This window comes from Lissotriton vulgaris, chromosome 1_2 (assembly GCF_964263255.1).
Source record: "Lissotriton vulgaris chromosome 1_2, aLisVul1.2, whole genome shotgun sequence".
In the NCBI taxonomy this organism is placed as follows: Eukaryota; Metazoa; Chordata; class Amphibia; order Caudata; family Salamandridae; genus Lissotriton; species Lissotriton vulgaris.
The window spans coordinates 102,442,596-102,460,964 of NC_141686.1; the positions used below are offsets into that span (position 1 = coordinate 102,442,596).

Below are 18,369 nucleotides of genomic sequence, written 5' to 3' on the forward strand. Positions count from 1 at the left end.
CATCCAGCTTAAGCAGTTCGTCGCTTCCTCGGTTTCGGAAGTCTTGAGGGATTCTGTCTTGCATAGCTTATTGTTCAAGAATTGGCATCCTCTCGCCTTGCAGCTTAGTCTCTTGTTGAGAGGCAGTTGCTGTCTCTGAGGTAGATTGTCGTGGAGCATCCGAGTCTCCTACTTGCGTTGATCATCGGTTGAGGTAGATAGTAGTGAGGTAGTTGCGTTGCATATGTTCGTGCTTGGCTTTTATTCTGATTTTTCTGCATAGTCCGGTGATGCGCTCCTTTTTGCCGCTCCGGGGCTTTTGGTCTCCATGTCTTCTGCTGGTGGCCCTTGTATGTATCTTCGTAGATCATCCGGGTCGTCGAATATCATGGTCCTCCAGTTGTCTGTGACCTTGAAACGTGCAGGGCCTGCGAAGCTGAAGTTGAGCTTCCTTCTGCGCAGGGCGTCTCTTAGTGCCAGAAACCCTTTCCTGGTTTCCACTGTTGGTTTAGAGTAGTCCTGTGTTAGCACTATTTTGCTGCTCGCCCATGTAAGGTTTTGGTTTTTCCGGGCAAAGGCGAAAATGGCGTCAGTGTGGTTTGATCTTAGTGGGCAGCAGATTATTGGTCTGGGGCCTTTCCCATGGGCTGGCTTCCCTGCGGATACTCGATATGCTCTATCCACTTCAAATTGCCAATCAAATTTCAGGCCGGTCAGCTTGGGTAGCATATCTTCTAGCATGGCCGCACAGGTGCCTGCTGGGTCCTCTGTACCTTCTGGGATGCCTAGAATTCGTATGTTGCCCTTTCTTGCTCTATCGTCTTGTTCAGCTATTTGCCTTTGTATGTCCTTTGTAGTTTTGAACATTCCGCTAGGGCTTTGGTGTTTGTGGTTACATCCTCAATGTCGCTTATGCGCCCTTCTCCGGCTTCTATTCTTGTGTTGGTACTGTGCAGGTCTGCTCTTATGGCTGCTAGTTCCAGCTGCATATTATCTATTGTGATCTTTGTTTCTTTTGCCACTGCGTTGCCTTCGGTGACTCAACTGGTGCTTCTAAGATACGCCTACCCCGGTGTACCTGACCTAAGCCTAATACGTGGGAAGGAGTAAGTAAGTTCCAGTTTTAAGTTAAGTTGGGTTTTTGCCAAGAATCTGAATCAAGAATTCTCTCTAAGGTTTTAATCAGCTCCGTACCTTGGTTATAGAATGAAGGAGGTCTTGTATCTCGTTTCTCAGGACTCGATCTCCCATTAACCCGCAAGGGTGACTGGAAACACCGGAGCTGGACCCAGCTGGCCAACTGCTGCTTACCGGGGCCCTAGAGCCCAGCACCCTCCTTACACGCTTATTCCACATCTCACTTCTTAGCAAGCAACTCAAGGGGGGCAGGGGGGATAGTTCGGTTGGGAAAGGTTATAGATAAAGGCGCACTGAAGACTGAACCAGGATATGCACTACTGTATGCACTGTCAATGGTTAAATAGCAATAAAATATGGATAAAAAAAAAACAGGTCAGAGGAAATAGCCCCCAAAAAAACAGTTTCGCCAAAAGCTCACGTTATCCAAAAATACCACACAGCTTGATACCACATGTAGACAGAAACACTCAATCAATCAGGAAACAACATACAAACTACACATCTTGAGCAGACGCTCCTCATGGTGGACATCTGGACACATACACAGTGACCCACACTAGCTCTGCCCGAGGTCGAGAGCCATCTATGTCCTGCACTTGTTGACTTACATCTGAGATGCTTCGTTGGTATGTAGAAATAGCTTTATTGTACATCGTGAACTGTATATAACAATAGCCAAAACTTACTTTGTACACCGAGAGACTTCGAGCAGACGCACTCAGTTGAGGCTCTCCTGGCCGCAGCATTTAATTAAAACAACTTGTTACTGTTTTGCCAAATGCCTCTTGTCTTTTTATTTCTTTAAGGTAAATTCAAATCAGAGTAACAAAAGCCTTTCCAACATAATCTTATATGATCTAGAATATACAGAGAAGCAAGCTGTTTGGGAACGAAAACCTCAGACAGGAGCCAGAAATCAAACTGGCCCAGCAGAAATTATGGCCTAAGCAGATTTTATAACTGAATATAAACATCACTGCTCCCAACACATAGAAGTCGTGAGAGCATGGCAACCTTTTGCAAGGTGAGTTTATGGGCAGACAGGTTCACAACTGCGAGTTTTTAGAACGCATGTCTTAGGGATGGTGCTGCAATCACTAAGGTTCACGTACACAAATTATATATATCAACAACGACCTTCTCCTTGAAAAGAAGCCAGAGGATACAGCCGGGTCCGTTTGGGAGGTACTTTATTGACTGCTAGCATTGGGCATTATGCATTTCGGCTCGCACCTTCTTCAGACGCCACTCGCTAAACAGGAAAACTCCTCCTCTCTTCCTTGAAATACTGTGGTCCTCCCAATGTGGGGAGGTCAGCTGACTCCTACTGATCAGTTGCAGCTGCAGTTCGACGTGTAATAAAATTATGAAATGTTAAGCTAATATGGACTTTTCATTGTGTAGTTGAATTACAGACGCAGTCACAGCTGAAAAATTCTCGTTTTACGTCAAGAAGAGGCTGAAATGAGTGAACATGAACAGTGGACTTTCTACATGAGGTCCACTATACCAAGTTGTTTATATTACTATGCAATGCTAGGAAGAGGCATACAGCTCAGTACCATATCCGTAAAATTAATATCAGGCACACCAGGCTACTGAAAAGGTCATGGGCGCCCAGCATTTTGGCACTACCTAAAAAAACAAAAAATCTAATTTAAAAAATGGGGAAAAAATGTTAGAAGGCCAGTGGTTCACCTAGGGTGTAGGAGCATATAGCTTCTCAAGGCCCTCGCTTGCAGAGGCCTTATGTAAATACACAGAGCCCTACTCTATCCTAGCTAAAAGATGGAAATACAATGCACTCGAATTTTGAACTTGTTTAATATTTTGCACATTCACAGCAGCAGGAGGAAGCTGGCCACTTTATGTCGATTTGGAAATAAAGGAGTGGATGCAGATTAGGCAGCTGATTCTGTGACCCCTCCAAATTTATTACTGAGCTAGGATGATTGTGTTCAATGTGTAAAATGTAAAACATCAGCAGCCAACGTGGTTGCGGCCTGTGTCTTTTGCAGTTAACAGCAGTCACTTCAAGATATTTCCACAGACCATGGTGCACATACAAAGAGCTCCATGTTTTCCTTGCTAAAGCTAGACTTTTCTATTATCAGGTAATACCTTTGAATGTTGGGATGTTTTAGCGTTTTGTGCACTTCCAGCAGGGAACTGTGTCTAAAAAGTGAAACCAATAAATGTGACCTCTGGACCAGGACACCCTTCAAGGCAGAGTATGGAGAATCTGCCAAAACAATAGTGGTCACACCAACCCATCTGAAGTTCTGTCAATGGCAGACAGAGGCTGTTGCCAGAGCTGGTGAGTCTAAGCAGAGTAATCTCTGCTTAGACTCACCGGCTCTGCCAACAGGCTCAGCAAGCGCAATGCTATCTCCACCAAATATGATGGTGGTCAGTCCTCTGATGCAGAGTGGCTGGTGTGCCAGCATGGTTTGTGTAATTAGCCCTGTAAAATACTTCAGTAGTGGCAGGCATTCATAAAATGGCTAACACGATGGAAAACACTCTCCGGCGCATTACTGAGTCAAGATGTGTGGGCAGTGGTATTGCATTTCCACTCAGTAAGTAAAGGTGCAGTGCCCATATTAGGTCACCAAAATTCCACCACTACACATTGGTATGGGAAGAATTACCACCACAGATTTCCCCTAAAAGTTGCTCCTCTCAGGTGGAGACCACAATGCTCCTGGAGGAACCACTGCAGTCATACTAGAGCTCAGAATGCATCATGATTGCCACTGGGCACATGGTCGAGGACATGTATCCAACACAGTGCTCGACAGGTATCCACCAGCAACTTCAGCCCCTTAATTATGTTCATTCTACAGCTGTTTGGTACATCACTTCAAGGTTGCCACACAACTGTGCACATAATCCGGAAATTAACAAATACGGATAATCTCGACATGTTTGGTGCATTCAAACCTTGGAGTGAAATTTCTGCATTTCCAGATTACAAGGGAGGCTTTGTGGCATGCAAACATGTACATTCAAAGAGTCACCATCCAGATGGCTGCACATCTTCTAGAGTCAGGTGAAGTTACAAACTTACCCTCGGAAGTTAGGTGAAGTTGCCAAAGTTTTCTGAAAAAAACACAACTTCTTGTGAAATAATTATGTTGGTTTTTGCTTTGTTGTTGTACATACCTACTTATAGCAGGCATTTTCTTCTATCTGTTTCTAATCTTTGCAAACTAAATTACATTTGTGAAGACTGCAAACTTTTATACGAAATCTTCATACAATTGAGGAGGAAATCCTTCTCTAATCCACACCCCGGTTATATCCATTGCAGAGGAATTGAAATGTTGAACTCTGGGCCTAGCTCCGGGGGCCACAACTATAGAGGATAACATAGATTGGAGACATTTTAGCAACAGTCTACATGTGGACTAAGCAAATGTTACCTGGTCTAACTTTCAAGTTCTGAGAGAAGTGACTTGATGATCTAAACAGACACATGATGGACAGATGAAGGAAGAACAAGTTAGTGATCCCTAAAGATCAACAGATCTGCATAAGAGACTAGTCCTTTCTTTTTTTTTTTTTTTTAATATCTTTATTTGTTTTTTTACAACAAACATACAGTCCTTTCTTAATGGAATGGTGAGAAGTAACAGAGTAACATTAGGATTCTTTTTTGTTTTTAGTGGCTATTGTCACATATGCAGGATGCAACCGCCCAGGGAGGTGGTGGAGGCACAAAGACTAAGTGAATTAAAGAACGCTTAGGACAATAGAGTGTTTGGTGCATAGAGTAGGCAAAAAATGGGCAGGATGGTTCGACCTGGCTGTCTACTAATTCCTCGTTGTCACTGCTTGCCAGAACTTTGCCATTAACTTTCTGCCAAGAATAGATGCCCTTCTCTCTGTAAATTGTTAAGTTGTATGGGACAAGAGGTCACTATTGACTGCAGGTGCCTTTCGTTTTTTTGTGAGTGATCTTTGGCTTCCCATAAAAATATATCTTCTTTGCTTTGTTCATTGACTGCTGACTAGGGCTGAAGCGGTTGCCTCTCTTGTCTATGAGCTTGCTAGTGGTCTGGTGCGAAGATGGGCCATTCACTTTACGTTAACGCTTTCGTGTGCTCTTGCAAATACAAATAATTCCCAGAATGTTCTTCATTGCATCACTTCACTTCAGTTTCATAAACAAAACCAGACAATTGTAAAATATGCAAATACAATAACATATTAAATATATTTTTATTTTAATGTTCTTCAGTTAGTATGTCTCACATTATAAATGTACAGCAGAAAACATACAAGTTGAGTGAAGAATCCTTGTGGAGAGGTGGCACAGAGGTTTCTTGTCTGTAGGACAATGGTAGAGTGGAATGCAATCTCCTTCAGGGAGGGCTTGAACAGTAGAACCTTGTTGAGCAGTGCTACAGAGGATTATGTTCTGTGGGCGATGCCATCGGAATGTAATATCCTCCCTGGAGGGATTGCACATCAGATCCTTCTTGAGAGGAGGCGTGATTACGTAGATTGTCGCTTGTTTAAGTTGTAGTCCCTTACATGGGCAGCATATCACTGTTTGGAATAAAGTACCTCCATTTTGAGGTATATATGTACCTTCACAATGTATAGATCGAATGCGTGGTGTAGGGCACCTGAATGCTGGAACAACTTGGGTAGATGCTTGCTCTGAGGTGTGGAGCTAGGGTGTAAAGACATTCTTTTTGTCAATACATTCATTTGTGGTCCAGGGCAAAGAAGGGCAACTTTTTTCAGTGGATTTTAGGTCTTCTGCTGATGTAAGTGGAAGACTTAGGCCTGAATGAGGACCGTAGACGTTTGTTTAGAAGTGGATCAATCTTTGTAAGGAGTGCAGCAGATTCCTTAAGGCACAGCGTGCTATGTAGCCATAATTTTAACAACCAAAAATAAAGTGCAAATATTAACACCAAAAATATTGCTGCAGTTATCTCAAAATGGTCTTGATATCTCCATAAAAACACTAACATGGAAAGAACTAAAGTCCAAGGGCTCCTTCAAGCACTTACAAATGTGCTATGTGTCGAGATAGAACAGTAAATCAACCAGGTCCTAGTATACAAGGCAACTATTTTTACAGGGATTTCGAAATGCAACATATCAATATAATGGGCTATGGACATTAAATCCATGTCTAGTATGTTGCAGTAGATTTTATTTAAATAGTAGGTATCTTTGCTGACTCAATTAGGATCTATAATCCTTTGAAAATCCTTGAATGTTGCATGAGTGTGCACCACCACAAAGTATGCTGTAGAAATGGGGGCAGAGAGCGCATCCTGGGTGGTTGGAAAAGCAGATGTCTGTATGGGAGGTTTGCAGCATATCTATGCTTTCAAGTAAAAAAAGATACTTACTGGTGATACTGCAGGTCTTTTTTAAAGGTGCATGGAAGGAGATCCTCTCAGGATAGTGCATAGCAGATTCTTACCTCTATGGGCACAGAACATCTTTGTTTAGAGTATTCTGGGAGAGCAGCAAATCCACGAGAATAAAGGCGATGTCTGTTGTGGACAGCTTAACGTTTGAGAGTAGGAACAGTGCAGGCGGAGTCAATACGTGGATGTGATCCGACATGTCTGCTGACATGAAGCCCAATAACACAGTATTGCTTTGTGTCTTTCAGTTGTGATGGATTTGGAAGCATTAGATATACCTTACTCTCAATCAACACGTGGAAAAAGTCTGACGAAAGTAGCAGCTTCGATGACATCAGGGTCTTCTGAAGCGGTGGCAGACGTGCAGGCTCAGCGACAGATGGCTGGCCTGGAGTCAACAGGACATATAGCCTCCCAGACTTGCCGAAGCATCCACACAAGGCTAGAGAGGAAAGGCTGAGACAAGGAGCCAGCTGCAGAGAAAGAACAACAGTGACTTAGAAATGTTTTTGATGATGTGGAGTATGGCGCACACAATATGCAGCAGGTTTATCCATGCTTTCATGTACCATTCAAATGAAGCCGCACCTCACTACTGAGGCCCAACAAGGCTGAAGCCACAAAGGAGTTGCTTTTATTCCTGTCTAGAGGGGACCTGGCCTAGCACTCCAGGCTGGACTGTTACTATAGAGGCAAGAGCAAGTCTCATTATTTAATATAGCTACTCGCTGTCTGGAGTGGCACAGTGGGAACAAAACAATTGACTAGAATGTGGACAAAGTAATTACCAGTGGGTGAGATTAACTGAAGCACACTTGTTTCATCATTTTTAATAGCATATTCGTCTGGGTTATAGGTGAGCAGACTGCAATGAGAATCACCTCAGCCACAAAGGGTGAACTACTTTATAACTCCAAAATACCAATTCTACATAACCACTGTGCATCACAGCTAAAATCCAGCATGAGTCCCTTCAACCCTGCCAGAGATTGTGTTCCGACACCAGTGCGATAAGATCCAAATATCCAGCGTTCTTGAACCATAACTTACAGATCTGCTATACCCTGTGCTCCTACAGTATAGACTGGAGCAGGACCACAACCCAATCATTATTCACTGTGCCCCTAAAACACTACCTCGAGCAGAGCTTGTGCCCATCGACTGGTCACAAGACCCATGAAGAGCATGTTGCACCAGTCCCCAGAGTACCCCACACCCCCGCCCAACTCCAGTTGCGTGTGGCTCCTGCCCACTCACACTATGCTATGGGGAGACTGGAAGGTTGATGGCACCTAATTCTAGATTGAGGGCACATGCCTTTTCACCCGTACTCCTGGAGGGAGGAAGGCCTATCAGCTCCCCCCTGTACAAACCTTCTATTGCTTCATATATGTGGTCCTGGAATGGTTGACATTACATTTCAAGAGTAAATTAAATAAACAGAAATAAAACGCACCCAAAGCATTAATTCAAAGGCAAAAGTAATTGTATAATATCATACTAATCGCTGAGGTGTTTTGTTTTATATTAATACAGAATGAAAGAAGACCTCCACTTTTACAATTAATAAATCATATTTATATCTAATTTTGTTTTAATGAATTAGTACCCTGAAAGTAGTTTGTAAAAAGATAAAAGGCAGCTACTTTCCCTTTCCTTGCTCGGTGATTCAGCCTTGTTCACCAGAGCTCGCACCATCACTTATGGGTACGCCAAAGCCTGTGAAATAGCACTCTAAAGTTGCTGCAAAACACTAAAGTTTGTCATTGATCAAAACAGCCAGATGAGAAGGTAAAGAAAACCCTAAACTGCAGAATGTAATAAATGAGGCTAAAGAAGTTGTCCCAACCTGTACAGCAGTGAAACGCATCGAAACCCTAGCTGGATAGGGTATGTTTAATTCTGCCTTTGTGTACCCCAATCAGCATTTTAGAAAACATGCAACATGGAAGCAGAAGCTATCAACCGATCTATCGTACTGCAAAGGGCACACTTTCCAGACATGTTGTGCATTAATGGACAGGTTTACTAGAGAGACAGGAGAAGCAAGAATGTCCAAACTTACCCGGGTCCACCCTCAGGATCAGGAGACCAAGGATAAGGGCTGCCAGAACAATCCGCTTGAGAGGGAGGGAGAGGATACAAGAGCCGGCTGACCCTAAAATTCTGTAGAGGAAGTTAAGCAGGGTTTTCAGCCTCTGGGGTGCAGGGCCTAAAAAATGATGACAAAGCAAAATATGCAAGGTAAGAAAAAGGCTGATCGAAATCCCACCACGCACCCACCGTATGGATATAAAAGACCATGAAGTCTAGAGAACCACATCGAGGAAGGTACAAAGTGGTTTTAAGCGAGAAGGGGTCAAAGGAAAGCTTAAGGCTAGACATATGGCAAATGTGCAGCACGTCCACTGGGAAGGGAGGAAGAGGATCCAAGAAATAAAAAAAAAGGAGATTATGAAGTCATAACCTGAAACTAAAATACAAGGCAAAGAATAAAAAAAACTATTTAAAAAAAGAGATTACAACAATGGCAACATTTTGGTGTTTTGTAATACCTATGTTTGTTGTTACATTTTTAGAAACAACTCCTTGTTAGATAGCAAGGAACACAGCATGTAGTTACATAGCAAATAACAAACAGGAGTTGGAGGGCAGACACACATCCAATGCTTTTGTGCCTTCACGGATTTCTGGCTGTGCCGCTATTGGGGATTTTAGTTCTTGCCTTGGGGTGGTTGTGTTTTGATTAGCATTACATCCATAAGTTGCCAAGGGACTTACCTCTCCAAGAGAAAACAATCTCAATCAACAGAAAGCCCATAAGTGGGTGGGTAACTTTATAAGACATGTTTGCTGAATCCATTAAAAGCTCAAGAAAGGTCCTTGAAGAATCAATTTTTTCTTTTTGGTTTTTTAAAGTTTTGTGCTGGAAATAGGTGCCATGTACAGGGGAAGTCCACTTTTTTTCTTACGGCAATATGCTACATATCAAATATAGAACCTTTAATGCTGTGTACTACAGTCTAGTACAAGTACAATGAACATCTACCAATGCACACATGAGACACTCAGACTCGTACATTATCTGAAATAAGAAACCTTACCAAAGTGTTTTTCTTTCTCAGGCACTAGCCCGTCTTCATTGGCCACTTTTGTTTTACCCATCGGGTCGTGGTCACCCCATGTCTGTCTGCACTCTGAGATGGCCTCCAGCAGAACCTCCTGCTTTTCTGAAAACACCTCAGAATCCAAGGCCAGCTCCTCTGCCTCCTCAAACTGGCCAAGCGGCAGCAGCACCTGGAGCAGAAACAGTTTCACAGCCTCACTATACCCAACCAAGGTTCGATTGGCACCATGCCTCAGCCAAGCGTTTCCAACATCCAGCATCGCGGCTGGCTCTTCCACTTTGCTGTATAAGAGGATGCTGTGGAGAACCCAGGAGAAAAAAATATATATACTATTCAGCTTCAGTGGAGCTTCGGGACCATTTCTTTCAAATGTGGCAATCTCATATCCCCACAAAACAGCCTTAAAAAACTAAAACTCTTTCATGTGACAACATTTCTTACATCACTACCATATGTTCTTCAGACCACTACTTACCTCAAAAGAAAAAAATACCCTCATAAGCAAGAGAGCACTAGTATCCACCAAGGCTGCACGCTCTTTTCCGGACACTAATTTTAGCCTACCTGGCACAATTTGTGCTTGCCGTGGTGTTGCAAAGAACAGGAGAGTGATGGTCGACCCAGTACCCATGTATTGCAGTCAATAAACTAGGTGCGTGTAAGGTAATGTTCTTGTATTCTATGATCAACGTTTGTCGTCATCCTCACTGCCCATTGTCTACTATCAGCTGTCTTCTGCCTCCATGGCTTTATGATGATATCGTGTTTATCCCCTTCAGACTTTTCACAGCACTCTTCATCCGAAATTGAGATCCCTCACTTGGCCTTCAGTGCTGCCCTGCAAATCCCTGTGCTGCTGTTCATTCAATCCTCATAACTAGTTCCCCATTCTTGGAATTTGACTGTTCACCTGTGCAGCATCTTTACCTCTATTTCCTGCATCTCTAGGCCTTATTATTCATTCTCAACTCCTTCCTTCTTTTAAGAAAGTATTGGTTTTCCACCACATATTTTTGCTGGAATTGTCCCTCTGATTTTTCTAAAATGAACACGTCCGATGACCACCCAGAACTTGAAAGTTTTAGTTTCCCTTCTTTTCAATATTAAACTTCTTTGAATTAGACTCTCTCCTTGAACCTTTCCAAACTAGATCTAGATCTCTACGTTGTAGGAGATGGACAGCCTCTGCTCTTGGGGGAGCCTGAACCCCAATATTTTGATCATCCCAAATTTAGCGATAAGAGAGCCCATCATCAACATCAGGCCTAACAAATAGCAGAGTAAATCAAAAATAGTGACTGGGACCACTCCAGAACTGAGTTCTAGATCAATGAAAAGTTAAATAGTTTTATTACAAAAAAATAGAATAGACATACAAGGTAAAGAAATGCGTGCCATGAAGGCACAGATATAACAATATAAAGTCAGAAATCATTCGTAGTATCTATAATTGTCAGGTCCTGCAAACAACATTAACCAGGGAAGAAAATCACTCAATCACACAGAGATGTTGGAAAAAGTGAAGTCTCGCCCAAACAGACGGAATGAAAGTCACCCCATCCACATAAAACCAGAAGTGTCTATACACTTTTTACGCCTAAACAATGAAGAAATACTGCAGATTCAGCATAACATGATTATCGACAGCACCTTTTAGATAAACCAGAAAATGGATAGCCACAATATAATCTAGAACAATGGGCCACTTTTAAGAATAATCAAGAATCTTTTGTTACCTTCTACAGCAAAGGAGATTCGGAGATGCAGAATACAATATGAAACATTCTCTTCAGTGCTGTAACGCACGTTTAAGGGACCCCTGCAATGTACACGGAGGGGCCTGCTCCGGACTGAGTACTGTCAGCGCTGGGACGCCCCTGGGTAGCTACGCGCTTTACAAATCTGAAATCAAATCAAATCAGTACTGTGGTGAGGGGCTCCTGCAGCCGGGGCCCGCCCCCTCTCCCCCACACAGCAGGGGATGCGAGGCCTGTGTTACGACCCTGATTCTCTTACAAACACCCATACACTAATGTACTAACTAGCCAACATCGGAACTTCCAGAGGAAGTGTCCTTCAATAAGTTACATCAGGAAGACGATGGAAAGCTTCATTCACAATACATGCTCTCTAAGGATCAATCAGGTATGTCACATTGCATTGAGCTCCGTGGAATCTGTGGACAGAGAATACTCGCAGGGGGACATTAAGTGGGAGGGGGGAATGAACAGGAGCAGGATCAGCAAAACACCAGAATATGCATCTGTTGTAATAATATGGAGTCTTCATGAAAAATAGGCCATAACTAAACTGCGAAATTAATCACACCAAACATTTCTTTCAATTTGTTTAAAATGCATCATCATTAATTCATCAGCTACGACTATATTCATCATAAAATTATTAATTTGCACACATTGTTTGTTACTCAAAATTGCACATGTGAAAAAAGCATTAACACTCTAACTAGACCTCTGTATGAGTAGTAGTGTGAGCACTAGGAACTACCAGGGAAATGGTCCTTGACTGTGGTGGGGCTAGTGAAGATGTAATGAAATGTTGTGTAATGATTTGGACTCCCTGTTTTTAGATATTTATTTTTGGGATATTTCCGACTGTGTTTATCCGTATTTATTTATTGTCATATTTATCTGTATTTATCCATATTTATTATGGGTTTTATGAACAATGAAAGCTGTAACTGGTATATTTCCACTTTTAATTACCCAAAGATTATGCAGTCATGCTTGAATGCCTGCCAGGTTTCAGTGATGTGAACACCGGCAGAAGATAAATAAATGCACTTATATGAAAATATGCACATTTCGGTATCAGCCCTCTGCACATCTACAGCTGTTTAAGCCTCTTTACTAGAATGCCTTTTTTTAAATCCCCTTTCCTATCAATCCACACAGTTATTAGCCTGCCTGGCAAAGTTTATTTAGAATCACTCAAACAAAAAACAATTTCTGTTTTTATCCACATTTAAAAATAAATACAGACAATAAAATAATTGGTTTCTGTCTGTATTTATCTAAAAATCATTAAAAACGGAAAACAGGGAGCCTTAATTATGATGTTGCAAGTTAAAATGCCTAAAGACTCCAGCTATGACAGTTGGTGTTTGATCAGGAAGGTAGAAAGCGGTCCTATCAGATTCTTAATCAATGCGCCATTTGCCCGAATTGGTGATGTATGGGCGCATAAAAAAGAGATGCACGACAAGTAGAAAACAAGAGGAAGGCTCACCAGGGCACAGGACAATCTATTAATGCGCTGTTCAGCAGCCAGCCACCAAAATCTTCTCTGACTGCCTGTCCACCAGCATAGCATTGTAAGATGATGCAGTGGGGTTCTGGGATGCTGTGATATCATAACACCCACTGACATCACAGGTCCTCTTGGTGCTAAGTCCAGAATAGAAGGAAGAGCCAGAAAAAGCCACATAACAAAGCAAGAAAAGCTAAGAGAAATCCATTTCTAATCTCTTCTCAGGTCTCCTTGTATTGCGTTCATTAACATTGGAGTTATTACCTTGGTTTTGCAGGTAACAAATTCATGCTGAACTTTGGGTTTATTTGGAATGTCTCAATAGACATATTTCTAAAACACCTCAATTTAAACCTCTCTCACCTGAAGCATTATTTTCTCTCCTGCCTTTCAGTGTTCATGTGTTGAGGTAACCTTGGGTCCGAACTAGAAAGCACTGACCCACTCCACTTCCCATCATACTTACCACATTTCCAGGAGTTTCATGGGAATCTTCTCAGGCACTTCATAATACTGGAGGAGCCAGGAGAGGACCTCTCTCCACCGGTTCATCTCTGCCAGGGCCTGAACTCCCACGATGCAGAGTGAAGTCTTCACATCCTCACATCTATGGGAGCAGAAATCAGCAATCAGATCAGGGCTAGAAAGATTATCAATATATCAAAAGGACATTACCCGTGTACAGACCACTTTATAGCTTCATCAAAAATCCACTATTCATATGAATTTGAATATTTGTGACTCCTCCTATTTCTCATATCCGAGGTCCTGTTTTTATCTAAAGTGAGCTTTTTTGTGCATGTTCCATGGTTTTGAAAAACAAACATTTCTCTACAAAATGTCAGTAATAGACTCCCATACATCACTTACATTAAAAATAAATAAAAGGAAAACAGTATTTAAAATTATCTGTTTAAGAATTATTCAAGGTCATCAGGGCAAGACTCTCTATAGGACAGAGCTGGGTCCATCGAGGGCCCCGTGAAAGGCTGGGGCACTGGGCTCACTTTGCCCATGTCTCAAAACGTCTCTAACCACATTATGTTTAGACTCCTCTCTCAAGGTAGATGCAACTCCTCCAGTAGGGTTTGGACACAAGCCCTTGCCCAGCTCCTTTATCACCAGGCGGCTGGGCTGTACAAGGCAGGCATCTCCTCTGGTGGATGTAGTCCAGAAATCCCCTTTTTTCAGCAGGCAAATCATTCTTCTTTAAGCAGTCTACAACTCTCCTTACAGGGGTCTTGCCCAGGTTGTGCCCTCTGTAAGAAGACTGCAATCAAAGAAATAGATTCTGGAGCTCACGTAATTCACAAGAACACGTGGAGTCTTCGTACTGGTCAAATGGAAATGAAAACACACTGACCTAGGTTTCTACCTAGTGTGTATCCTAGTCTTGCAGACAACAATGTGGATTCGACTGATCCGTCGCTGGAGCTGGTTTTAGGAATAGATTTTAGATATTTTGATAATCTCCAGGTTGGTCAGGCTAACCTTTTTGTGCCCTATTTATAGTTTAGCAGACAGAGTACTCCATCACAAACGAGATAGTACCCTATCCACCAGAACCACAGTCCACCAACCATATTTTAAGTCAGGTGGACTACCAGCTTTCCATGTGCCTGCTCCAGTCCTTGTCCTACTCCAGCTTTGCTCAGGTCTTGGTCTTACTCCAGCTCTGCCATGGACCTTCCAGCTTTCCTTTAGTCCCAGTCCTACTACAGCTCTGTTCGAGGTCAACCACTCGCTACTCTGCTCTAGCCTTGGTATTACTACAGATGTGTTCCAGGCCTAGTGTTACCTAGATCCAAAACTTCAGCCGTGTGGCTTTGGCTTTTTCCTCCTTGTGTTGTTAGGCACCTCTTTCCACAGTGCAGCCTCTCTATAACCTGTGTTGTAACAAGTATTTACAGTCTCACCAATAGTAGGACAATACATCAATCATGGGAGAATGACAAGTAACCAAATTGACAAATTAACAATTAAGATACCCTCGCTTGGAGGAGGTGATGAAATGTACCTAGGGTTTAACTGATAGGGAAAATCACTTCAGGACTAACCCATGAGAGGACACCAAATCCCCCTTTCCACCGCCTAGTCTATCGGGCATAGTAAACATCCTCAGCACTCTTAAACCTATCATGGATCCATACCAATATGGCCCGAGGAGGTTTGCTACTTATTTTGCCCCGATCACTGAGATCTTAATATGTTGGTCATTTCAAAAGTGTTTCCTGCCAGATGATTTTAGAGGATGCTATTATCCTCATGCTGAAAAAACTCAAACTCGACCTAACTATACTCATCCATTTTAGACCTATTATGACTCTTCCGGTAATGAGCAAAAAAAACAGAGAAAACTGTGGTCCAGCAACGGCAAGAGTATCTAGGCTGCATCAATTGCCTCTCTAGCTTTCAATCTGGATTTCACCCTCAGAAGCGGACAGAGACTGTCTTGCTAAGGTTTTGTGATGATACTTTAAGATGGGCGGAAGAAGGTGGGGATGTCTACTGGCGAGGCTGGAACTGCCTCCAGCTTTTGACACCATGAACAACAAATTGTTACTCTATAGGGCTGCAGAAGTGGCATAGGCCGGTCTGCGGATGATTAGCTAGTTTAGCGAGAAGCACGTGAACACCTGTTTGTCAAACTACATCGAGACAGCGGGCGGTCTGGACCCCTCGCAATCGGGATTCCGACCCAATCACAGCACCGAATCTGCCCTCCTCTCAGTGACCGATACCATCAGGATGACACTAGATGGAGGGGGCTCAATGATTCTGGTGCTGTTAGATTTGTCCGCGGCCTTCGACACGGTGTCACATTGATTCTTCTCGGCCGCCTGCGGGAGGTGGGCATAGGGGTGTGGCACTGTCCTGGGTAGAGAGTTTTCTCACAGGCCGCTCACAAGTGTCAGACTGGGCTCCCATCAATCCATCTCTAGGGAGCTCACCAAGGGAGTGCCACAAGGCTCATGTCTAAGCCCTACACTATTTAATGTGTATGTGGCACCCCTGGCTGACATTGTGAGAGAATATGGGTTCACCCCGGTGTCCTACGCTGACGACACCCAGCTCTTGTTTCCTTTCCAGTCCCTTACTCCAGCAATAAGGAAATCTTTTGCGGATGGTATGAGGGCGGTTTCTAACTGGATGGCTGCAAACTGCCTTCAATGCAATGTAGGCAAAACAGAGGTGATGTTATTCGGAGAGGCTCCGCTTCTGTGGTCCCCAGAATGGTGGCCTCTAGATCTTCGGCCAGTGCCAAGTCCAAAACTTACCGTTAAAAATCTTGGAGTGCGTTTGGATCAGGCACTGGTGCTCAAAGAGCATGCCAATCAAGTTGCTGGTCTATGTTTCCACACCATCGGACTCCTGCGACGTGTTTTTTCACTCTTGCCTGACCACCATCGTAAGACTCTGGTCCAGACGTTGGTGATCAGTAGATTGGACTACTGCAATGGCCTGCTCATCTCGGCCAATGAGGAACAACTTAATCGTCTGCACGTGGTCAAGAACTGGTACTCAATGCCCAGCCCAGAACCTCTTCCCGCCCGCTTCTGGATAGCCTTCATTGGCTGCCGGTTCGGCAGCAGGTTAAATATAAAATCTGTTGCACCATCCACAAATGCCTCTTTGGCATAGGCCCCAAATACTTAACAGACAGGTTCATCCCTTAGAGTCCCGGACGCTCTCTCCGCTCCAGCAATTAAGAGAGTAAGACAGGGAGGACGTGTCCTCTCCCACAAAGGCCCCATTCTCTGGAATTCACTTCCACTTGCCTTAAAAACGAATTTAAATTTTCAATCCTTTAGGAAGGGCCTTAAAACCCATCTTTATTCGACCTCATAGTTCACTGGTAGCTCTACATCTCTACTATCAGTCCAGCATTTGCACCCAGGCGCAAGCGCGGAGATATCCTCTTGGCGATCGAATCCTGCGCTACATAAGAAAATAAATAAAATAAATAGGACCTTTCTATATCAAAGAACACAGACGATGAGATTAGCAGTCGCGGCTCCTAGCTGAGGGCGACGGGGCTCCACCTACCCGACTTTGCAAGTTATGTGGATTTGAATTGAAAAGAGGAATTACCATCCACATACCGCTTAAGATTTCCTAATCTTTTTTTTCTTAATTAACAATAGGATAGGGGTCTCAAGTAACCAACCACTAATGATGCTCAAGAGCATCATATTTTAAAACACCTGTGTTTCCCAGGGCTGCTTGTCAATCAGACAGGCTAAATGAAAAACCCACCTTTTTCCAAGTGGTCACAGGGTGGGGTGGGGTCAGCAATCCACATTGACTCCACTCCGTGCTGTGATGACTTGGGAAAGGGTGGGTTTACCCTTGCGCCATGCATGTGTGGCAGCCGTGCTAGCACCAGACAGTGCAGGACATACAGGTAAGCCGGGATCCGACCTGAGCCCTCGCGTCATGCCTGCTGCCAGCCATGTGCTGTGTGTTTGCTTTCAGCATAGAGGCTGGATCCTGTTATCTTCTTTTCCAGCCTTGAGGATGGAAGCAAACACAAGCCTTTCAGCAAAACAATGATGATGAAGTATTTAGCGCCTTGAAATACTTGAGCTCAGGTTGGGCCCTGTACAAAAGTAAACTTTTTTGTATAAAGCACATGCTGAGCTCACATATTTCAAGACACTCCTATATATATGCTAATAAAGTCCTTAGCACAAATGAGAGTGCATTGGAATACGAGTTCAGAATGGGAGCTGTACAAAAGGAAATCATTTTTTTTGTATAGCGCACATCCTGAGTTCATGTATTTTAAGGTACCCTCCACTTCCAAACTCCAACAGCCGCCACTGGAGATTAGAACCATTCCTGTCTGCTCCAGATTCTCCAGAGTGTGGTATCCCAGAGGGCTACCCTTAACCTCCTGTCCTACTACAAATACATACAGTTCGGCCGTTTCACTAGTATATTGACTCTAAAGCCTGTGATACCTTTCATCTACTATAGGATCCTTTTCTAAGATCCAAAGATAGATCAGATGAAAGTCCATTTGAATCACAGTAAGAGTGAGAGATTACTTGCTTTAGAGGTAAATGTTTAGTTGACTCCAGGGCACTACATGATCTCTTAAATCAAATGCCCAGCTCATCCTCCATGGTGAACAACTTTAGCTTTACCAGTGACAGTGCTCCACACATAGGTGAGTGGTAGGCACCTGCTTTCACTTCTTAGAAAGCCTAAACCGATCACCCTGTTACTATCAACCAAAGAAAAGGCCTTAGTAATAAGGGCTGTGATTAACTCTAGGCTCGACTACTGAAACTGTTTCTGTTCTGGTCTCCCAGCATCTGTAATAGATTGTTTGCAAAGAATTGTGTTCTAGACTCTTCCGAGGACTGGTGCTGAGTGACCTTTCAAGGATTTGCAGACTTCATAAAGTGGCATTCAGCTACTCAGGAGGGACCCCAATGATGAAGCATGTC

At 43.3% G+C, this 18,369-nt stretch overlaps 1 protein-coding gene across 1 annotated transcript in view; it reads right to left on the reverse strand.

The window, feature by feature from the left end:
• Positions 1–5,324: 5,324 nt before the first annotated feature.
• The window catches only part of PEX26 (peroxisomal biogenesis factor 26), a 42,446-nt gene continuing 29,401 nt past the window's right edge, over positions 5,325–18,369 (reverse strand). Inside the window, exons 3-6 of the mRNA XM_086952920.1 lie at positions 13,380–13,520; positions 9,620–9,939; positions 8,581–8,727; positions 5,325–6,988 (exon numbers count right to left, since the gene is read on the reverse strand). Of these exons, the coding sequence (XP_086809046.1) occupies positions 6,885–6,988; positions 8,581–8,727; positions 9,620–9,939; positions 13,380–13,520 (712 nt within the window). The 3' untranslated portion in view covers positions 5,325–6,884. The remainder of the gene's footprint in view (positions 6,989–8,580; positions 8,728–9,619; positions 9,940–13,379; positions 13,521–18,369) is intronic.